The sequence below is a fragment of the Seriola lalandi genome, unplaced genomic scaffold (assembly GCF_002814215.2).
Source record: "Seriola lalandi dorsalis isolate HSWRI2012SDOR001 ecotype SW California unplaced genomic scaffold, Sedor1 jcf7180002054474, whole genome shotgun sequence".
Classification (NCBI taxonomy): Eukaryota; Metazoa; Chordata; class Actinopteri; order Carangiformes; family Carangidae; genus Seriola; species Seriola lalandi.
In genome coordinates, this window is record NW_019525027.1 from 214,498 (window position 1) to 239,097 (window position 24,600).

The 24,600-nt window shown below is 41.9% G+C and overlaps 1 protein-coding gene across 3 annotated transcripts in view; it reads left to right on the top strand.

The window, feature by feature from the left end:
* shf (Src homology 2 domain containing F) overlaps nucleotides 1–24,600 on the top strand; it is a 96,625-nt gene that overhangs the window by 56,067 nt on the left and 15,958 nt on the right. Inside the window, exons 3-4 of one of the 3 annotated variants that reach the window (XM_023411990.2) lie at nucleotides 12,559–12,777; nucleotides 23,202–23,348. In XM_023411990.2, the coding sequence (XP_023267758.1) occupies nucleotides 12,559–12,777; nucleotides 23,202–23,348 (366 nt within the window). Of the gene's footprint in view, nucleotides 1–12,558; nucleotides 12,778–13,553; nucleotides 13,653–23,201; nucleotides 23,349–24,600 lie in introns of all 3 variants that reach the window. The other 2 variants (XM_023411991.2, XM_023411992.2) reach the window with 2 other exon arrangements.

Sequence of the window (24,600 nt, forward strand, 5' to 3'; positions counted from 1 at the left end):
TTTTTTTTTTTTTTTTTTTTTTAGACCGATTCTAATCGGATCTCACTTCCCCGGTTTATATGCACATAAACTCGTACATGAAATCTGTTGTTGTATTTAGCCAGTCCTACTATGAAAGATGTGTTTGAGAGAGAGAGAGAGAGAGAGAGGGGTAAGGAGGGGCTGAGAGAATCAATGTCAGTTCTACAGTAGAATAAGGTTTTAGCCATTTGAAATGGTAAAAGAAAAAAAAATTGAAAATCAATGTGTTGGGGTCAGTGTTGATATTCTGTCAGGCCACTACACATAAATCAATGTATGGCACTGTGAGAAGTGTAAAAATATTTTTGGTTCATTATGAAACTGTGGTGGGACTAATTAGACGGTGGCAGAGGATGTCAGTTGAGAGGGCGGTCCTCCAGTGTCGACACATTCGCCTTCACACCGCTAGAAGAATGTGGCCACTTTTGGCCCAGACCTCTTCCGACTGTGGTCTGAGAGAATGGACCTCAATGGTGTGCTCAATGCATCTTGAGTGTTTTCACACCTGTACTTAGAGCTGTCCACATGTGATCGCATTGAGATAGACGTTAATATTATATCAGCCACAGGTGGGCAAACAACATAAATTCACAACAGTAGTGAAATGTTTTCCTGTCTTTTCAACCAGAATGACATCCCCTCCTGTTTGTGTTGTGTTTTGTCTTGTTTACTCCTCAGGGGCTGGTGCTCAGCAGTATTGATATGTAAGCTCTCCCCATGAATTTTAAAACCCTTTGATTAACAGGGAGCCATATGAGAAGCTAATGAAATTTCAGATACGCATCCCTTGCAGAAAAATATGCTTCGTCCCATGCAGTGTTGTCAAATATTGACTTAAATACCAAGAAGGGATCTAGAATTTTGATTTTGACACTGTGTGACAAATCAATCAAATGGCTTATGAGAGTAATGAAATGTCAGTGAAGAGACAATGTAATAAAGTAACAAATCACAACAGAAAATGTTTAATAAAAACAAAATTCAGTACATGTCAGTTACGTGCCTGCTTCAATATTTATGACAGGTTTATAGCCAGCAAACATGAGCGAGAATAATCAGCACAAGCAGAATTTCCTATTAGAAAGAATACACTGAAATGTTTTTTTTTGCATGATTTTTGGTTCCATCCATTAGATGTTCATATGTTTGTCAGCGATAAAACAAATGCAGCACATTTCAGTTCTAATGTCGTAGTTACCTGCCTCTGGAAGATGCTAGAAATCCAAAACAATAAAGGATTTTCATATCTGCCATGTCTTTGGAGCAACAATGTTGCAGAAGAAAATAATGCAAATGACCATCTGCTACACTGTGTTCATTCCTCCAGTCTGTACTGTATATGGACATGTCTGCACTCAGCTGCACCTGCATGCAGCTTGGTTAGCATATTTGTGCCAACTGGTTGGCATGTGGGTGAAACATAAATGAAAATGAGGAGAAGCTTTTGGAGGACATATGAGTACTTTTAGTTTTCTCTCTTTCTCTGTTCACGGAGTGTAAACTAACATCACCTTTATCTACGTTTGCTTGCATCTATAAGAGTGTGGCCTTTACATTATGTCTACTTATCCCAGGTATATATAAGCTGTAGCATTAAAGCTAGATCATATTTCACGTGCCCTAATCTGCGCTGGTCCGTCTGACCTGTCAGATTGAATCAAGTTGGACAGGGCTGAGAGGTCTGACTGGACTCCAGAAGCTTCTCTTTCGGCTCTCTGATGTCTGATCTAATGGAAGCTGAAGAGGACGGACATGCTAAAACACACACACGCATGCATGCACACACACACACACACACACACACACACACACACACACACACACACAATAGCAGTGCAGACTTTTAGTCCTGTGCTTCTCATTGTGTACAGTACAGATACACAGAGACAGGGACCAGAGTGGACAGACATTGTTTAGACAGAGTAGAAGAGGGGTGAGGCGTATCACAGTCATCATTATGCATAAGGCTTTCATGTTTTGTTCTGTTTTTTGTTTTTTTTTTTGCCTTATGCTCAAGTGTGAACAAAAGCTAAGCTGGAGTAAACAACAATACAGCCTCAAGCTGTGGCCAGACACTTGTACAGTAGATTTTAATTAGGCTGTGGCTAATTGCGGTGTTTCATATCTGATAGTTGGACTGGATGCATTGGATGTGAGAGTTGGAGCCTTTTCTCTGGCTGCATTTTCTCTACTTTTTATGGAAGCACGAGTATAAAATTCTGCATTAAGCTACATGCCGTGTTACGGCCAACAGAACAAAAATGATTCAGCAGCAGAGAAACACCCGACTGATTAAGTTATAAATTGCTATCAAATGATAAGTTAATCTTGCTGTATGCTTTATATTCATTCTGGCAAAAATACACTTGATATATTATGTTTATATAGAAGTCTGTAGAAATTCGGTCATTTTATGAGCCATGGACACAAGTTGACTTCTACCATTTTAAACTTTTAACACCATATTTTGTGCAATCAGACATTAACATCAAATCAAATTTTGCATTATAACTCATAGAATTCTGTCACTGTTCACTGACCTAACAACACCTTTTGTAAAACATGCAGTTAGGGCTTAACCTCTGCTGTTGTGTAAAAGGCCATTAGCATTTCCCATTGTTTAATCCATCGGCGGTCATGTTGTGTTTCATTCGCCAGGTGACAGGGATCATATCACATAGTCATGTAAACACTGTTAGGAGCTTACCGTTGTAATCCACCTTTACTGTATTTACCCTCTCCACATATAGTCATGTGGGGAGCGCCAACCAAGAGGCAGCACTCATCTGAAGGTCAGAACAGCACACACGTAGCGAGAGACTGTGGTCACTGCTGTGTAACTATTTGCATTACTGGAGTCCTGCTAATGCACGTTTCCCCGAGGACATGCACGTCCTCTGGACTGGAAGAATTGGTAAACAGGTCACAATGCTGCTCCAGCAGAAGTAGCCCTCTCGGATAAAGGGAACAAATCAATACCAAGTGTTCCAGCGTCTCCCTATCTTTCTCCATTTTAGCCTTTTTTTTTTTTTCTTTTGGACATTGAACACAATGAATATTTATGCTTCTCTGTTGAAACAGTTACACTTTATTTTTTCTAATTTGCTTCATTTTAGTCCTCTCTTTATGCATGATATGCCTCATAATCAGCCTTGATTTTGAAGTTCAGGAATAGTAAGAGTGGAGTTATGCCTTATTATTTTTAGGGGCTCATGGGGTGTATTTGTAAAAAGCCGCTACAATTTAAACTTGCTGGCGTATTGTATTATTAAAACTGAGATCATACAAAGTTCAGGTTGTGTAATGTTGCAACAAGAAAAGATTTGCTGCTGTCCCCTCTTTGTAACCCAGTTTGTGAGTAAAATATGTCAGCGTTTCAGCATGCATCCATCTCCACTAATGAGAGACAGCCCAAGGAGAGTAGAGTGACTGTCAGCTCCGCTCAGCGTGGAGATGATAGAACTTAATTTCCCCCAGATTTCTCGGCAGCGGCTTCTGTCTGCATTGTTGTGCTGCAGGGAGAGATTATCGGATTATCACACAATAAGGAAAAATGTTGAGAAAAAAAAAAGTGGAAAGACTTAAAAGTATGAGATGCTTCCCACTCGCAGCAAGGCGCCTATTTAAGTGTACAGCCATATGTGCTGGCTTTGTTCGAGGCTGAGCTTTGCACATGGTTGTGAGAAAAGAAATTGTTGGAGATCCAAGCAGGATGATCACAAGTTCTGTTCCCACCAGGAGGTACTGTTAATTTTAAAAGTGTCCTCAACCAAGACACCGAGACGTCTGGATGGGCAAAAACGGAGGCCATGATTAGGTGTCAGCCACAATGTATTCTTCCCCGACTCATCACGCTCCTATCATGTCACCCTTTTCCGGATGATAATAATGATTCCCATTTTGATGTTGTCCATCGGCATGACTGCCTTATACTTTTGTTACTTTCAGTAACAGTTCTACTCCAAGTAAAGAAATAGTATGCAGTCTGCTTCCTGTTTACATGAATGCTCATATACATATACATGGATATACATATTCGGGCATGTTGATATGGACGGAGCTAAAACGCTTGTCTGGATGGAGATCATTTTCATTTAAGAATGCTGTTTTAAAATGAAAACATATTAGTGTGGACATAGCCTCAGGCAGTCTAAAAGCTAAAATGTAAATGTCTGTAGTTGCTGTGAATTCATACATATTTGACCTCTGTCTGACCCATGTCTGTATTATACCAAGGCCCTTGCTTCAGTACTTCCTTTACAGCACTCAATACTTCCCTTGTACCATGAATAGGACTTGTCTCCCCCATGTCATCTCTTTCTCAATTCTATTCTCTTTCCAACAAAGTAGAGTAGAATGAGCAGTCTTGACATCCCCTGGGGGAATGTGAGCTGGTTGAAGGTGAAGGCAGCGAGGTCTTTGCTGACTGTTGGTGGAGGCCTATCACCAGTGATGGGCTGTTGACCCCCCTTGGGGTGGGGGCATGAAGTGACTATTCATCACAGCCACATCCACGTGTCATCTGACTCCCCCGTGCCCCCCTCCTTTGCGACCACACAGGCAGATTAGGCATCATGACAAGAGGCGCTCACTGACAAGGCCAACTAATCCTTCCTTTCCTTTCCTTTCCTCACTTTTCTCTCCTCCTTATCTCCTCTCCTCTTCCCAGTTCACTTCCCAGAACCAATCCCATCCCCATGCTGTTTTTCCCTTCAAGCAGCCATACACAACCTGAACTCTGGGTGCACTCTCCTCTAATCCACTGCTAGTCTTATCTCGGCTGAGGAACAATAGCTACACAGCAAGCACAGCTCAGAACCGCAGCCTGCAGAAAAATAGCTCTGCTCCCACAAGGCTGTGGGCCCATCTGCATCCAACAGCGTCAGCCAAGCAGCCTGTCACTGCTTCACATTAAGTCCTCCTCACTGTATGTCGGGAAAAGATTCCAGCTTCTGTGTGTTTGACCGTCGTCCAAATGGAATTCCTATTACTGCGGTACGATCGACGGCAACAGCAAACGACTAATCACATTTGTACTCGCTGTCGCCTTGTCAGTGCACTGATCTACTGCTCGTCTTTTTGTTTGTTCACTGCGGAGCTGTGTGAGTTAGCTGTGAGGGCTAATCTGTGATTCATGTAGGTAGACGGGCAACTTTCCAAGCTTCCACTCACATTCATCTTCTATTAATGAGCTTTCACCTGAGTCCTAACGAGCAGTACAGGCGACTGTGCCCCACATAGGATCAATGGCACTGTCCATGCAGCGTCCCTGCAGTGGACAGGCATTTACATAGGTGAGGAATTGCCAGTGTTATAAAGTGAAGCAGGATCAAATCACAGGGAGTCCCTCAACGATGTTACATCATCTCTTGTTAAACAGCAAATCCAGTTAATTACTCATTACTGGATCCCAGACTTTGTTAATCAGCTATCCTTTCAGTGATAACAGGAAACTCGATTTTATCTGTTTCAGGCTGATTCTGAAAGGTGTACTGTGGCTCTAGAGATGGCACTGACAGTTTCTTTGTTGGAGCATCGGTCTAACACTTAGCTCAAGGCTGAAATATCTCGACAACTATTTGCTGGGGGATATTAAAGTTCACTAGAGTTAATTTAGGGGTTCCCCTGAGTTTTCATCCAGCACCACCAACAGGTCAAAGTTATCTCAACATCTCTGTGACGGACTGACACCAATATTTTGTCCAGACATTTAGTGTCATCAATTCATGGACTGTCGACAAGAGCACTTGTGTTTGCAGCCAATGTTTTTTCACCATGAAAGCTACAAACAGTTGGCACACCCACTATACCTGCAGGCAGTGGAAGCAAAGTACAGGGAGTGGAAGCAGAGCACTGCAGCACTGTCACAAATCAACAAAACTCATAGGAAATAAAGCACTTATTAAAACACTGTCATTCTTAAAGTACTATAAAATAAATAATAAAATGAGTTTTCTTTCTAGTGTCTGTATACCATGCAACACTACAGACATTTATGGTTCCCGGGTGATATCACTAGCAGTTTGACATTTTTGGTTTTATTGAAATAGCCTGACAACTGTTTGATGATCCCCAGAGCATGAACTGAAAACCTCTGATCATTTGATCTTTCATGAGGTCAAAATTTCTTTGTCAAATAGTTCTGTTTATAGGCAAAAACCTGCACAACTAATGACATTCCCATCTGCTGTATAGCAAATGTAAGCATGGTTACATCATTATACCTAAACATCATCATGCTAGCATTATCATTGTTAGCGTGTCAGCATGCCTGTCTGAACATTTACCTCAAAGCACTGTTGTGCGCTGGGCGTGATCACAGTCCTGTAAAGGGGGGGGGGGGGGGTCTATAAATTTAGTGAGTCATGCCTGCTGTGAGGACAGAAAGCCAGTGACTTGACTAACAGTGATTACATTGAGAACTAAGATGGCTGTGTTGAAATGTTGTCACATAAAAATATATTGGAAAGCTCCCTCTGACTTAATACAAGCTTACTGCACATAGAAGCAGTGGGTTGTTAATAATGAACCTCAATTACCTCAGTTACCTAACAGTTTTTTTTCATCTGTAGTGAGCCCTCAAGTGATGTGTGTTCATCAGCTGAGAGCATTTCACTGCTGTGCATATTTATTATTCTCCCCACTCTCTCCTTCTGTTTGTGTCTCCCACTCTCTCTTCCCATCACTCTCCTCGACTTCCTGTCGCAGACTCTTTGTTTATTTCTCCCTCTGTGACAAACTTGCATCACCTGTCTGTCTCTAATTTTCAATTTTTCCCCCTCCCTTTCTCTATTCACTCGCTGTTGTTCTTTGTCTCTTTTTTTTATCCATCCCCTCTGTCTCCCTCTGACGCTCCTCTCTCCTCCTCTCTCTCTGTCTCTGTTACTTTGTCTGGCTTACTTCCGTCATCACCCACCTCCTTCTTGTTTTCTGCTTTGTGTAGTTGTCTCTTTAGACTTACTCTCCTGCTCCATTAAGGAAGTAAGGAAATGAATACATATACATGTCAGCGTGTTGTGGAAGACACTCTTCAGCTTCCACTCCCTCAGGCCATCTGCGGGAGCAGCAAATCTACACATACACGAGTGCACACACCCACACAGACATGCCTTCACTAGGATACTACATGTGACTGGCTACACAATCCTGTCCATGACCAAATTAATGCACATTTGTAGCTTGTTTTGAAATACCATTTAGATAGATTTTGTAACATTAGTTCAATAAGGACTCCCAGCTCTTTGGTTCTGCCTAAAAACGCCACTCAACATGTGTCATTTGTCTGTCATGAAGTATGGCCCCTGGCAGAAAAGGCATTTATAAGAAAGTACAAACCAAAAATAGTGAGGCAAGACCCAAAATACTCTTCTCTCAGGGCCAAAGCAGGAATAGTCTGAGCCCTGGCTTCCAGGCTTCCCAAAAGTATATACATGTGTGACAGGCAGGCAGAGGCCTCAGAGTGTACCCACCACAAGCTTGGCACAGTGTGAACCAGGAGGAAGAAGGAGACGGAGAGAACAAACAGCATGGCTGCTTTTGTTCTGTCTGCAGGAGGCTGATGGAGACGCAGCAGCACACAGACACACAAGCGCAGACGCATGTCCTCCTTGCAAATGGACAAACCTGTCATGTTCACAGACAGACAGGAGCATGACTGGAAAAATCTACCTTTATTAATTGCAGACACTTTACAAATTGCCTCTAAAATATCAAGTCAAGTCAGAAATGTTGAAATTGTGCAGGCTGTAAAAAAGACATACAACAGAAGCACACATGCTAATTTATTCCTTTTGTCTTTGCCGCTTTTGTTTCTTCAAAACACTATGAGACATGAAAATGAAATTAGAATTGGGGCAAGACGTGTGCACAAAGCTGACAGCGTTGTTTTGTCTTTGCTTATCGTAACTGTTCTCCCAGAGGTCTGTGGGGAACGGTTGGCGGCAAGAGACTCCGCTCAGCTCCACTCACGGAAGCGGAATGACACTCAATAGCAGGCCGCCACGGGTCAAGGAGCAAACACCTTCACTTGTCAGCCAGCTCTTTGAGTGACACACAATACCTGTGGGTGGCCCCCGATATAGCTCAAATCCCTGACTGGCGCCTCTAGATAGAAGGTGTTCATTCTTCACAGACCTGGCAAATCAAACAGAATGAAATCTAAGAAATGTCTCACTGCTACATACAAGCCTTGCCGCAGAGGCTTTGTAAATCACACCTGTAGTCTCCTTAAATATGTGTCTTCGGAACAAGCTCGGCTGGACATTGTCACAGATGGCTGGGTTTACATTCAAGCATTAGTAGGCAAAAGCAGTTCATTAACAGGGCATGTTTAGTAATTAATTTGTGTGAATCAGAAGGCATCTGCAATTTAATTTATGTCTGTGTAATGTATATTAAGTTACCCATTTCACTCAATTAGCAAAGATCCACCTTGTTAATGACCAATACAACTGAAATTGGTCACACAACAGCCACACACGTTCAAGATTTCTTTAAAAGTGACTTAGCTGGTGGAGCAGGCGGAGGCAATCTTTGAAGCCTGGGTATTTTCTGGCCATTGTTTCGCTGGGATGTTAACTCAGTCTCATTTAATCCGTCACTAGTGCACAAGAGATCCCTTCAATCAAATCCAGATATTCACTGTGCCCCTGGTTGCAGCAAAGTCTCTCTAGCTCAGTAGGAGTGGGCGTGTGGCAGTCAACTAGCGAGACAGATAAATGTGTTTTTTCCTTTACATGTAAGAAGCTTTAGCGATGTAAATAAAGCACAGTTATGCACTTGTTTGCTACTTTCTTGCTAATGCAATCACTTCTACTGGTTGGCAATAAAGGAGAAGGAGGACCTATAAGACAGGAGTGGTCTGGATGATGAAGGTTAGATGACCTGGTCAGTTCTTTAAATGCAGAAGGATGCAGCTGCCAGGTTGGTTGCAGTTAACGTTTTTTGATTTAATCCAGAGCTCTCTCCCTGCCCCACTCCATGGTAATATGCCCAGATGGCTCTTCCTGTAGTAAGTGGAACTGGAGCCTCCCTGGATTTATTGCAAGGAATATATTCCTCTCTCTCCCACAGGATTAATCTCACCAGTTCATGAACCAGAGAGAAAGACGATAACAAAGACCGGCTCTGTCACTTGTTTCAAAGCTTAAAGCTTCTCCTCACTGCTTCTGATTTTTTTTGCTCACATGTGGAAACCTACATTCAACTGAGGCGTGCTTTACAGTTGAGGTTTTATGACAGCCAGTATCCATGTCTTTTCTCATTAGGGAGAAATGCGTCTTAGCTTGAATGCAGCTGTTTGGTTCTCAGCAGTATGCTCCACTGTCCCCGCACTCATCTTTTTTAGTGGCACTAAACAGATGGTTGTGGTCAGTGCTGCTGCTGCTGCTGCTGTTGAAACTCTGTTGAGAGCAGCACACTCTTTTATTGTTTCTTAAAATACCTGAAGCACTCAGGACTTTGGAGGAGCAACACAGTCTTTGGAGCAGCATCAAATGTCTCGAAATATATTACAAATTCTTTCCTCCTGGTGCCTTTTTAGAAGATTAAAATTTTAATTTTTCAAACTTTTTGGGGCCCTGAATGTAGAGGTTGCAAAGGCCAAGTAGGTGAAGGGCAAAAGGCAAAAGAAAGGAAGTGCAGCATCTGGACAGGAACTCTGACATCCGGGGAGGGGGAGGTACATCAAGGGAGGGTGTGGTGCCTGACCTCTCACCCTAAACAGAGGGTAGAGGTCAAAGACTGAAGATAGACTGCAGCTGTGCTGCAACATGCAACCCCACTGTCATGCCAATCACTGTAATTTGCCTAGACAGATGTGTCCCCACCCAGTTTACCAAGCATGCCTCAACAGGAGTTGACAGAAAGAAGAGAGGGAAGGAAACAAGGAAGAAAGGGCGCTTAGAAGGAAGAAAGAAATCAAAACAGACAACAGGAGGAAGGGAAGGAAGTCAATAAGACTCCTATCTCCGCACACAAGGCCTCAGTCTTGGGAGCTAGCTGGGGAGTCTCAATCCACCATAGCAATTTATCGAAGGGAGCATGCCTCCAATTAAAGGGTTCTTCCCCTAAGATTTACTCACCACCTCCTCCTCTCCCCCTCTCATTTTACCCTATATGGCAGCCTCCCTTTGCCTCTTTCACCCTCTTCTAGAGCTATTTGTTCTTCTGCAGGGGAGGTAGGACCTAATCATGCCAGGATCTCGTAATACCAAGTCTTTTAACTGCTAAGATCAAAGAGTGCGAGTTTGCCTAATGCGGGATTACGCAGAGATACGGGACCTGGCAGCCTCACCTCACTCTACCCCCTCCACCTCCACCACCACCACCACCACCAGCGGAGGGTAGCTCCATTAAGGCTCAACGCATTGCTCATTTTTCCGCAAGAGCTCCCTTGGGCTAAGAGGCAATTATGCAGTAGTGTGGCATAATATTTCATTCTCTTCACATTGCATTACTCTATGGTGGTGCCGGCCGCTAACAGCTTCATGCGGCCCAGGAGGAAGGGTGCAGGCTGCTAACAACTTCATATGAGTAGAGGGAGATTGAAGAGGGGAGGAGGAGGCGGAGGAAGGGGGAGAAGAGGAGAGTTCTCAAGGGCATGATGCTTCATTAGGAGTCAGGTCTGTTTTACCTCTCTGTGTGGAGACTGAAAGGGTTTCCATGCATCCTAGTTTAGTTGATAAGTAGATTTGCAACATTAAAGAAGAACAAAAACATGAATGTGTACACTGGATTCAAGATTGTGAACATAAAACGCAAGATTCAAAGAAAAGAGAGTCATATTCAGAAAAACACTTAAGATGATAAAGACCACAAAGTTGCAGTGAGTTACTCTGTATTCTTTTTGAAATGCAATTTTGAAAGAATTTTTTGAATCTGATTTAAATATATCCTATTGCAGCATTCTGCAGGGTCTAGGTGTCCAGAAAGAACTACCGTATAAATCATATTTATTATTTCACATGTGGAAAATATGGACATAGCTTCATCTACGGACACAAATCTGGAAATGTTTTAAAAAAGGGAGAACTGGTGCATATATTTGCAAGTTGCATCACAGAACAAAACATGCGGGTCCCTTTCTGCAACATGTGAAGATCTCTCAACAAACACCATTCTGCCCTCATTTGTTTTTCGCCGTACCGCTATCCCCACCATATAGAGAGACTAGTAGCTTTCGGGTCCAACGATTTCTTTTCTGGCGAGTGCTCTCTCACCCTCCATCTTTGGATGAGTGGCACATGTTTTAAAGTAGCTGCTTTTCAAAGGTTGTACTTGAAGCTGTTGAGTAGAACATTTATTTTTTACTGCAGAGGAAATCTCTTTCCTCCCTCTGAGGTTGTAAACTCAAGTGGAAATTGACCATTTTGAGGAATTTGACAGAGTTTAAGTATGCTGATGCTGGTCGATGGTCAGTTGGTCTGTTTACCAGCCCATTCAACACTGTAGTCCCGAAACCAGACATCTTGATGAGAGTTACACAGATTAGCATGACATCTGTATACAAAGACAAAGGTTCCTTCAAGGCAAACATTCTTAGCCCCACCAGGCTTAATGCTCTAAGAATGACAAAGTCATCGGTATATTGTATATAATATTTTAGTATTATTTTAGGTTATAATGAACATTATGGTATTTTCTGACATATGGTTTTTTATACTTTGAGTTTAGTTTCCTACTGTATGTATATATCTATATATAATATATAATTCATTTGGAGTTAGGAGGAGTCAGGAGTAACTGAAGTGCTTTGTTTGTGCAGAAGAAACACTGATCTTAAGACATGTCAGTGACACTCTTTGTTCACTTATTTTTTTGCAATTCATCACAGTTCTTAATATTAGCACCAAGAGGAGACGTGGGGCACTGTTACCAAAAAAAAAAAAAGAGTAGAAGAAGATAATAATACCATCAACATGTACATTTACATATATCTGCTTTTGGTTTCAAAGTTACACTGAAAGTTTAGCATTGCGTTCATAGTTTTGAAGGGGAAACAAAGAGGGAAGAAGGTGAGAAAGGAAACGGGTGCTGTCTGTTCACCTCTGCTCTGACAGAACAGGCATATGCAGCCCGGGGCAAGGCTGTTCGGAACTGTTGTGTGGTTTTACTGTATTCAGGGAGGTCGCACTGTGTGCTTTTGCAGGTGCTCAGCTTCTCAGCCCCCCCTCAGCCTGCGAGATGATGTTATTTGTTCCCTGTAGTCTGCAAACTGATGGCACTGGCTGTGATTTCAGCCATACTGTGTAATAACAAGGAGGCACATAGCTGAAACTGTTACCATGAAGCTATTTTGTCTCCCAGTCCAATCATGTAAAATATCTTCTCACATTCATCATTTCTGTAGGCCATACAAAAAATGTGAAAGTCAGGCTTTATAAAATATGTTGCTTTAGTGTCTTATAAGTGTATCTAGGGTCATAAATCCTCATTTCTCATATGCTGACAGTGTTCCTCCCCACTGAGCCATTTTCATCTATAAAGTTTTATTTCAGAGACCTAGCATTAATGACCAGCCTTTCTCCTTGTTTGTAGAAATACGATCTGGTGGCCGAGGGCCTAAGGAAGGACCTGGGAGGCAGCTGCCCCTGTACGACACGCCATATGAGCCAGCCGAGAATGGTGGCGACTCGGACCCTGAGCGCTCGCGCTGCCCGAGAGAAAGCCGACTGCCCCAGGATGATGAGCGACCCCCCGAGGAGTATGACCAGCCCTGGGAGTGGAAAAAGGAGAGGATTTCCAAAGCGTTTGCAGGTAAAATAACCGTCAGCATAATATATGACACAAAGAGAATTACTTATTCCTTCTCACAGGATCATTTAGAAGTACACACTGTTCTTGAAACAAACATGTTTTCTCCATCCTAATTGAAGAGAAAATACATTTTAACATAAAAAGTGCTTCAGCTTTACCTGTTACATACTGTTAGTTATGATGTCAAAAGCTCAGACTGTGAATCTGCTTATGCTCGAACTCTGTTTAGCAATGACTGTATTTCAGTAAGGGTTGCCTTATTTAAATTCCAAGCTCTTAACACCATTCAATTTGAAACTATTTCCTTTCTGCTTAACTAACCCAGGTGTGTGTTTTTCCAGCTCTAACAAATTTGATTATGGCTTTTGCCAGGTTTCAGGGTTCTGCTGCTGCTGCTGCTGCTTTAAACTCTGTTAACATTTCTTCTTTTTTCCTCTGCAACTGCTAAGTTCATTTGCAGGTGTCCAGTATACTGTTTTGATCCAACTGCTGTCTGTTTAAATTTAGTTGATATCTCTGCTGCTCAGGGGGAGGCATGATTGGGTGAGCAGGTGCATGTAGGTGCAGGTAGTCACTGTGTTTCGGGAGCTTCAGCATGGCTAACACAGCCATAACATCAAACAGGGCTGTTCCTGGAAAGAATACGGCACCCAAATGAAAAAAAAAATATATAATGCCAAGCCTTTTAACTGATTGAAGAAAATCAGCAACCTTTGAATCTATTTTTCATCGCCCCTTTTTCTCTTTATATTTTTTTCTTTTTTATCCTTGAACAGCTCTGCTTTGTTATGACTGCATTAGCTACGAGGGCTCTGTAAATGGCACTGGATCAGGTCCCCACAGAAGAAAGGACTGCACCTCTAAATCCCTCACAGGTACCATTGGAGACGGGGCTGGGTGTGTCTCATGTCTGTCTGTATTATATCCATGTTAGAGTTGTGACAGTGATGCCTGAACTCCTGGTTGCACTGAACCTTGTGGTTAGGAGTTTATGTCTTACTTAAATCCTCAGCACCAAGGTTAAATACGTCTATATAAAACTCAGGTTAGACTCATGTTTTGCAGGTTATTAGCTGTTTTCCAATTTGATTAACACTGAAAAAATTCTTATGTTCTCAAAATAAAATCAGAAAAGGTCACCCACTTCAAAGACAAATCACCTTGCTTTGAACATTTTCTTGATTCGAATGACATTATCAGGATGCCATTGGTGTGATTGCCTAGTGCTTGAAGTGGACTAAAGATGGTGGAGCCACTGGTGACATTCTCCTCAAATCAGTCTTGCAGTGGACACATGAGTGTAACAAGTGCAATACAAAGGCAGTAACACTTCTTGGTGCTCAGAAGAAGAAGGGGTGATGGGGTTTATGGGTTTGAGTGAGTGAATTTGTGTTGACTCTGTGGAGTCAACTGTGGAAATAATTAACACTGCAGTAAAAGAAATGAAATGTTGTATTTTCTTCTTTGGGGATGAGAGTGTGCTCCTCTGTACTGCCCAGTGAACAAAGCTCACACTATGTTTCACTTTTGTATAAAAAGATGCAAACATACAAACCAACCAACCAGTGAACACTAAGAGCCCGACTCTTACTGAGGTACTTTCCTAGTTACATGGTGAACATTGCATTCAAGGCATCAACTTCAGAAAGCAAATATTAACAAGAACAAATATTTACATAACCATGTTTCAGATTTTACCTCAGGTATCCTTCTACTATAAAAGCATTTATTTATTTAGTTTTATTTGATTTAAAATTCAGAAAGTCTTGAGTGAGAAAGTGTATTCTGCATGAAACCATCAGGATGAATATATCATCATTGAATGATCCATTTCTTTTTTTAATTACAGCCGAATAAAAGAAGCCATTAAATATATGTATGGCCTGAGGGCTCATTAATCAGCAGTAACTGAGCTTTATAGTGGTGTAAATAAAAACCTCACAGAGCGAGACGCTAAATTAAAATTACGCGCAAGTAAATTTTACTAAGTAAACTTTTACTTTTTTTTTTTATACTTTTATTATTATTATTTCTAGATATTTCTCTATTTTGTTCATCTTTTAATTTACCATCTGTGTGTTTTGGCATCACTGCAAAACATTTACATGGCATTTCAATCAAGTGAAAATAATTACTATACAGAGATTGAGAGAGCGATTAATCCCTTATGGTGTAATGCTGGCAGTAGAGCTGACAGGCTGGGGACTGCTTTAGAGATCTGGAGGTGGATCTTTTTACGTAATGTCTCAAACACAAATTCTGTGAGTCATTAATTCCATGTTGATGGACGAGCCTCATGAAATAGTAAAATATTACAGCATCAAAATTTGATGCTTGAATTTACAGCTGGCCTGTGTTTGTAGATGTTAACATTACTATCCAAAACCGTCAGAATATCATAGTGAGAGTTCTGCTTAATTGACAAGGTGAGCCATAGTAACAGCTGCAGTAGTAGCGTGGAGACAAACAGAGAGGACGCTGAAGTGGATGTCACTGTAATATGTAACATGTTAAATGTGCAAAAAGTGTCTTATGTGGCATTAAACGGTAGCAAGCTCATGAATCTCATTTGTGGAAGAAGAAGAAAAAGAGGCTCAAGAGAGTATTTAGTGCAACTCCTGCAGGTGATGAGAGGAACGCTTTATACCAGCCTACCTCCTTGCTCAAATTTAGAATCGCTTCTCAGTACGTAAACTGATTTTAACACTTAGTAACAGAATGAATGACATGATAGATGGATTCATTGCATTGTGGCAGCTGCTCTGATTTACAAAGAGCTTATTTGTGTTTGGGCAGGCTTATAGGTCTGTCTGTTCATACATCATCTTTCAATGTTTTCCTAATTTTCTGTCACTTAATTCCTGTTTCTTGTTTACTGCGGTGTATTCTAGGCACCGAGGTCTTCATAGGAGTCACGCTGTTCTGCCTCTGTTAAATAAGGGATGCTGCATTCTTAATCACTTCCCTCTCTCCCTCATTATTTTTCTGTCAAGCGGCACTCAGAAGAGTTTGGTTAGGACGCTGTTTACTAATACATCCCTCTTTCAACTCCCCCTTTACACACAGCGTCCCTCTTTTGATGATGATTAATTTAATTTCCATTGGATGTCAGAGTGTTGGCTGGGAGTTGAAGAGATAAGTCTTTAAGTTGTCTTTCAAAGAAAGAGAGCTGCGGACCATAAAGTACTTTGATTTAATGCACGTCTTCATTCTGTGTTATGTTTAATTCAAGCAGAAATAATTCCTCACTATTTGGAATACAGAAAAAGGAAGAAAGATGAGAAAGACGTCTCTGGGACAAGCCTTGTCAACATGGGTTTGTTGCTTTTGTAGAGCAGCCTTGGATCCAGACATCAAGAGGCTTAGAGAAAGTTTCCCACCTTTCAAGGTTTGAGCTTGTGTGCCTGCACCCAAGGCTCTGATCTTTGCTACCAGCTTACCTCCAATGTCAAGAAATTATACACTGCTTCAGCATTTAAGTCCACTTGTGAGCCAGTTCTTTAGGACTACTGACAATCCCATAATTCCCACTTTATAAGTCATTCCTGTGTCATCTCTCTTTGGACTCTTTTAAGACTCAACTTTGAGTATATTGTCAGATTTGCCAGGTTAGCCTGATCTCGTCCTGGAGATTCCCATCTTAAACATCTGGCTGAGCAGCTGTTTCATAACATTACTGTTACATCTTACATTACTTACATCACTGTTGATAAATTTCATCCTTGAAATTTTTACATCTCATAGAGGCAGGATAGAATTGTCTTGCATCCACACTCAAAGTAGGGTTACGTATAGTTTATGAAATTTTAGACTGGAGTCATAAGGTCATTAAGGTCGTTAAGCTTAGATTTCATGGTTGGTTACATGTCTTATTTTATATTTTACTCTCTTTAGTTGATCCTGTAACTAGATATTTTGGTTTCTCACAGCAGGGCCATTTTTAGAGATCCATTTTCTGAACTTTTTTTTAGGTGTTGCAGCCCTCTCAGGAAAAGAACTAACGATAGCTCAGTGTGAATTTACATTTAGTTGTGAAACCAGAAACAAACCAGGAAATGTATGGATATGTATCTATTATAGTAAGAAAACAACAGTCTTATTGTTATTCACATATAGTCAGAGAAGCTGTCATAGATAGTTTTGCCGTCTTATCTAAGCCACATGTTTGGAAGAGCAACTAAATGCAAATGTTATATTTCCCAAACTGTAAGTTGTAAATATGAATTCGATTTTGCAAAGGTACTTTTTGCTAGTTTTGTCATGGTCTTATCAACATAACATTTCTGGCCAAGACGTTTGACTTCAGAATGCTCTAAACATAGATGTTTGCTACACATAGGTGATTAAATCAGAAATTTTATTTGGTGTTACTGCTGAAGTGTAAGAACTTACAAGTGATACTATTTTTTTTTTTTTTTTTCCAAAGCCAGTGGCCTATATTACTGACATAGGTGCCAACACGCTGGTAATAGTTGTCCTACTTCAGTTGTTCTATGCAGTGGATGATAACATTATTACATTGTTTGACAACATTTCGTGCACCCTGTGCTTCAGTTCATTGCCAGTTGCCAAGTGCTGTAGATAACATGGTTGAAGAGACTGGAGATTTGTTAGTATTTGTCTGACTACTCATGTTATTTACCCAGCTTGACTTTGGTGTGGTGATGTTGCCAGGTCCCCAGATCTCAGCAATTAGGTTAGTAATTAAAAATGTTTTCCAGTCGCAATTTCATGCCTGATTCACCACTTTGGCACATAGGCAGCCGGCCAGCTTCACAGTCAGTCTATAGCTCATTGTGCTGTTAGGTTTTTAAAGTGCAATTTCCCGCAGTAATGTTTCTATAGCTGTTGAAGCACTTTATGGCTGTGTAATATCAATGACTAATGATGCTGTTGTTTGGATTTCGGAGGCACTTTCCTGTGCACATGAAAAAAAAAAAAAAAAACCCTCACAGTTTATTTTCCAACAATTATGTGGGAAATAAAAGTGTCTGCAAACAAAGTATTAACAGACAATGAAAAAAAGATGCACAACCTTACTAAAGCATGGAGTGTGTGTAAGAAGAAAAGGGATTAAATAAGCACCAAGTGCTGCCTACGCCCTCCCTCCTTGGTGTAACACAATAATGCAATCTGCATATAAGACTATTTGTCTTCATTAATGATAGGGGAAGGAGAGCAGACTAATGCTCCCGGCTACAGCCCTTTTTCCTCAGCTGTCCCTATCACTGCCTGCATGCTTGCCTCTTTACAACACTTGGTCTGGTGTTATTATTCACTGTTGGGCTATCTCCTGACAGGTATGCAATGGAATGTAAATTCCCTGCCTTGTTAGGGTGCTGGAAGGCTGTGTACTTGCGGTTTGGTTAATCACTCATTCTCACCCCCCCTCCCCTCCTTTTTGGAACAAGCGCACACACACACACTTGTTACAGCCTCTTTCCTGCCTCCCTCCTGGCTGCTGAGTAGTTGATGGATGAGCCTGAAGGTGAAGAGTGAGGAAGACACATTAGGATTTGACCACATGAAGTAGCCTGCGTGTGAGGGCAGGAGAAAGTGTGCTCGCATGTCCGTCAGTTTAAGCCTGTGTGCTTTGGTTATGCATGTGGCACGCTCACTCACACACCCAGACATGGACACGCCACCCTCGGAAATCTGAACCTCGTCACAGCAGGAATGGGATCAAGAGCCATTGTTACTTAATATCTTTGCCCTCTGTTACCTGCTAGCAACTCCTTTCACTTGGCTCCTGGCCAGCAGGGTACCATGCATTTAATACAGGAGATAAGAGAAGGTGCCGTCGCTTACTCCCTCAGGTCTTGGGGAGCTTTATGGTTTTTTAATGAATCTTCATGGGCCTAACGACCCAGAAATCTGGGCTCGAGTCTAATGTCCTAAAATAAATAATTGATTCACTTACACTCCTGCACTGGTTATTTGCACCAGGGTTAAAGGCAGCTGTTTTGTTGGTGGTGTGGTTCTGTCTCTCTCTGCTTGGATGATCCAGTTTCCCCCAGCGCTGTCTGTCACTCCGCAGCCCTGTCTCATCCTCCTGGCCTCTGCTGCAACACCCTGCTGATAACCTTCCTGACAGCCCTCTTTCATGAGCCTCAAAATGTGTCCTGCCATCTTTCTCTGGGCGCTGCCATGGGTGTTATCTTCACTCACACACATTGGTCACACACAACAGCACTGTAAACGTCCCTCACAAAGTATAGAAGCAGCACATCGCCAGCAGGGCCCCCTGGAAGCTCCTGCTGGCCGGCCGTCACTCACCACATCTCCCTTCTCTCTCTTTATAGAAGAGCAAGGAAAAGGCTTAACTGTCATCTCATCTCTATCACCCATTTTCTGTGCCATTTTCATTTTTTTAATACAAACGCATGGTCTTTCAAAGCAGATCTGTGCTTTGAAAGAGAGCCGGACCGTATAATGTGACGGATACAGTATGCAAAGAATTATGAGGTGGCATTTCACTTCCCCCTGAGCATTACACAGTTGTTATCTGTAATGATTCGGGTGCTGATGGAACAAACATGTCTTCAGAGGAGGCTGGTTTTGTGTTCCGAGCTCTTCTGCTCATAATGTGCAGCATAAACATCACAATCTTCCAGCTTGTTTTGAATATGCATGCAATTAGCCAACCAAATTAAGCAGAACTAAATTAAATGGCGTTGGTGGAAACAAGCATAGCTGGTGATTTATGGTGCTGCACTGTTTACAGTGATGAAGTGCCATGGGCTAATGAAAAGCCTGGGTAAACAAATACCTGGCTTCAAAAATAGATCTACTCCTGGAAGAACAAAGGGAAGGTAAACTCCAATAAAACAAAAAAAGGGGCCTGTTGCCCATTGTTCAAGTATTCTCTGGTTCTTTTGATGAACTGAACTGTCAACATAGCTGTGAAGCAAATAATTAATCAGCTGTAGCGTTGACAACACTCCAGCTTACTGAATGCTTATACTCAGACTGGCAGAGTTTAGTCCACATGACATCCTGCCAACATCCCACTTATCAAAGCTTGCTGGAAATGTGACTGACACATGCAGCTGTTTTTGAATTTTCCTATTGAATGTCCTAACAAGTCCATGTTTGTGTAGTAAACTTGAGTGGCAGGTGCTTTGTTGATTTGGAATCATTAATAGCCTCTATTCCTATGTCAACAGGAGGCGTTGTGTACTAATATGGATTGAGGATTTTGCAGATGAGAGATTGCATATTGATCCAAATGCGGTCAGATTAGATGACAAAGATGTAGTAATCTTTGGACATATTTACATATTCCTTAGGCGCTGCAATATCTCTGTTTTCTCTTTCAAGAAAGTAAAATAGAAACACTACTGCCATTAATTACAACAATCAGAATCAGAACCTCCAAATTGTAGAGAATGATCGCATATTTTGTGCCTTTCTGCAGCTCCTCTCAAAAGTGCTTTATAATGTGAACATTTTTCCTGATATTCACCTCCAGTTTCTCAAACACTTCACCTGTTGTTCACATAAATTGTAACGTGCCACCCACACAGCTGATAATCAGTTGAAATCTGCATCAGCCAGTATAGCTGTTCACAGGGCTATTTATCACTGTTTGTATACGTTTCACAGAGGGCAATGTAATGGGGCTGGATATATGAAAATGTATGTGGCACTGTGTTGAGCCTTCAGGGTCGAAGTGTAAAGCAGCTCTCGTGTACATATGCGACTGTTGTTGTCATCTTAGTCCTTAATTTGAATTTGTCACTGAATTTGTCTTTGAAGAATGCTGCAAGGTGTATAGATGCAATCACCCATTAGGCAGCATGGCAGCTAGAGTCAATGATTATTCAGGAGGGCCTTGGGACTGGTAGAATTTTTGAATATGTTACAAAGTGCCGCAGATTCCAGTCACCCAGAGTTTTTGCAAAAACAAAACACCTGGCTATTGAATCAGTTTACCTCAATTTTCACAGTGCTAAATGCTATTATTCAGCGGTGCAACCAAGCAAATCTGAGCCACACTCCCCCACATCTCCTCCTCATCCTCACTGTGCGGCTGCAGAGTGCAGGCAGCCTGCTGCTCCCCAAACAATTACACGCTAATCTGCAATGTGAAATGAGTATTAGGCTTTTAATCTCATAGGAAGAGAGTCCCATACTTCACCCCAAAGAAGGGGAAGTTATATTATCTTCCAGAGTTTCTGACCTTCTGCCATCATTCCCAGGGCTGCATCCCCACCGCTCCACAACCCCACAACTCTCCCATCAGGATAGACGGCAAGAAGCTCCTCCTTCCAGCCACCGTTCTCTAGATTAGCCCCCTGACACCGCAGGCCTGGCTATTTAATTGCTTGTCGGACTGAATATTCTCCAGTTTCCCCCTTCATGTAGCTTGCAGATATTGCTTCTCATTAGCATGTCATGTACTACCACCATGCTGCAATTCCTCGCAGGGAGGAAGACAGACAAGTCCACAAAATTATTCTCATCCTCCCACTGAAAACCAGCCTGTATACCAGTGACACACTTATGATTATGAATACAGCTGCATTCTTTTCATCTGAGGCAGCTGAAGTAGCACCTAATCAACAGCTCTTTAGATGACGGGGTGTTAGTCTGAATCACAAATGTGACTCTAAAAATCTGGCAAAATAATTGGTGTCATTCATTTTAGTAAAACTCAATGTTAAAAATTGACTTATTAACAATCTTGAGTCATTAAGTGACATATACAGTTTATTTTAATGGAAGTCTCTGACAACTTATTCACTTGTTCCAAAGTGGCCCTGTATATTCATTACATGCTGGCTAATTTACATCTGTCAATCTGCTCTTATTCTACTCTCCTCTATTCGTCGACGTCCTCCTGAGTCAAGTAAGGTCAATAACGTCCTTACATGACTGATGTGCTGTATAGTTGTCACACTGATAATTTCAGAGCACTTTGATGGGTAGTGTAAGGCTACCATTGAAGGTTTTTCTTGCAAATGTTTCACCACAGTCTGAATTTCAGTCTGATCTAATTTAATGAACAAGTCAGGTTTTGGCTTTTACTTCTGAAGTGAAATCAGGCTATCCTCATTTTTTTGATATTTTATATCTTTTCCGATTTTTGGATCTCGACCGGTGTTCTTATCGGAATTTTGGGCTAATTGGAGGAGCAAAACCTGCATTATTTGTTCTTTCTTCGTCTTAAGCTCTTACAGAAAGAACTGTCACTGTTTTTGAGGCTTCTTAATTGGCAAGTTAGGGCATTGTTTTCCAAAACTGATGAAATCACACTGAATTTAGTTTATTTTCTGTACTTTCACCCACTGCAGTAAGACCTCCAGCACCATGGACAGAGGCATTAAATTGTCCTTAATAACATTGCGAGTGTTGCCTTGCTGGAAGATCTGTATTTGGAAATCGATGAAAAAAAAAAAAAAAAACACATACTCATACAATCTTAACCTCCAGAGGCTCATACAGTAGCCCTCCAAAGCTGCTCCTGCCAGACTACGTGTCTTCATTAGCCTTGGCTTCTAACATTATAGCTTCCGCTTGGATGATGAAAAAACATTCCCTTCTCCACCCCATTTATTAAGTATCCCCAGCTATTTAACAAGTGGCCCTTCATCGGTGACAGATATGCTTTTGCAAGAACACTCAATTTACCCTGGTAATACCCTGGCTGGACATTATTTAAGGGGCAAAGCGCCTGGGGAGTGTCCGCTACCAGGATGGATTGCTCCGAGGTTTGTTCCAGTGAAGAATATTGTCTACATTATTGTGTATCTTATTAGAGGCCCATGGTCTTTTTTTTTCCGAAACCGAGCACTAAGTATAACAACAGTACGTATGCTGATGTTCTGTATCGTGTGACTTTGTGTAGCTGAGCTCGACGCAGTTTTATATTTTATAGTCTGAACTTTAAGGCACTTCAATATATTATTTGCTTCTATAGTAAACTCTGTCATACAACACATCAAGCATTACTTAGAAGTAAAAGGAGGGATTCATTCATGGTTGCATTGCATGTTTCTTGTGCATCTCTGTGTCCCTTTTCAGGTAAGGTTGGGGGATCAATAGGATTTTATTGAATTTGAGACCAGAACTAAGTCTCTATACTGAATACAAAACCTTGGATATTTTAATCAACCTGGAACTTATTCCAAAGTGGGACCAGCTATCAAAACCCAACCCAACTTTTAGAACTAACTTATCTTCCTTTTCAGTGCTATTATATTCCTTCCTCTTCTCATCTATAGCTGCTGCTGATTCTTGGATCACAATATAAACCTTATCTATTTTTCACTTACCCCTTCTTTCTTTTCTCTTTTTCTTCCCTCTGTTTTCTGTCATTACTTCCCTTTCCTCACTCCCTCTGTCGTTGTCCATTTATACCTCTCGTTACTGTCCTCTCCTTCACTCCACCTCTCCTCTGGTGACTTGGGCGACACTTGCAGTAGAGATTAAAGTGATCAAGGACCTACCATGGCCCCCTCCTGTTGGGCAACTCAACACCAGCCCTCCCCCGGTGGAGGAGCTGGAGTCTCCCTCCCAGACAGCTCAGCCCTCGCCAGGACAGACGAGCTGTGACCAGCACCACCATGGTGGGTGTTTGGTGTTCACATTGTCCATCAGTTACCCCCACCCCCTAACCCCCTCCTTCCTGTTGGTCTGTCTGTCCATCCATACAACAATCCATTTGTCCATCCATCCATCCATCAATTCATCCAACAATGTCCTTCAGTGTGTCTATTCGTCTATCTGATTTCATTCATGAAGACTTTGACCAGTAGAGACTGTGTGTGCTCCCTTTAAATCAGAAGCATTAGAATGTGATAGGTTGCATACGTAATGTGTGAAAGCATTCCTTTTAATCTGCTGGACAGTGATGACTTACTTAAAGAGTTCACATCTTTTAGGGGCAATATGACTTGAGGTATTAGCTCAGTAATGGCCGTACTTTTCCATCTGGATTACATGTGGCAGAAAATCACTAACTCTTGTGCAGGTTTTAGGGCTGAAGGCTCATTAGTTTTAATTGTGCTGAACTGCCTTCTGCATGGGTAATTGCCGTTCGCTGTGACCCCCATTTCCTCTTGTCAACATACTCATAACCGTCCCAGATGTCCCTCTGGCCTGCTGTTCCCTACAAGTGGCTTACATGAATTGAAAAACCAAACTCATTTGAGGCAATTTCAGTTCATGACTTGCGTCTCTTCACCTCAGGTTTAACCATATATACCATCTTATCAAACACAATGGACAAGTAATTGATCTATTTTCAACCAATAGAGCCTTTAGTTGATTTCTGAAGCCGTTCCACAGACTCACACTCTGACTGCTGTAATTACCCAGGGAAAAGAAGGACGTGTAGCAGAACTAATGCCAGGAATGGGATTTCCCCTGGCAGAGTGGGAAGACTTAGAGTGAGGCCATGTAAGATGACACCGCTGTGTGCTGTAGGCGAGGAAAGGGCAAGGAGTTGATTTATGTCCATAAATCCATGGGAAAGGTTCTGGTTCCCTCTGTGATGTGAGTGGGTTTAAGATTGGCGTCCAGCTGTAAAGTGATCCTCTCTCTGTCTGAGCCAGTATGGCCCCACTCTACATCTTTGGGGTCAAAGGTCACTTTGGCAGACACAGGGGGGGCTGATGACCTCCACGACCCCTGCGAATACAGTTACAATGCACTCTCTTGACCTCAGCATACGGGCAGACCCTTGTCACACACCAAGACATTACTCATCCATTATACACAGGATTGTTTACATACTCAACACTGGCTCAGCCGGCGTAAAAGGCTGAGGGTCTGTATGTGTTTTATAAAGGCTGTTGTGGTTTGCTCTGATATAGTGCA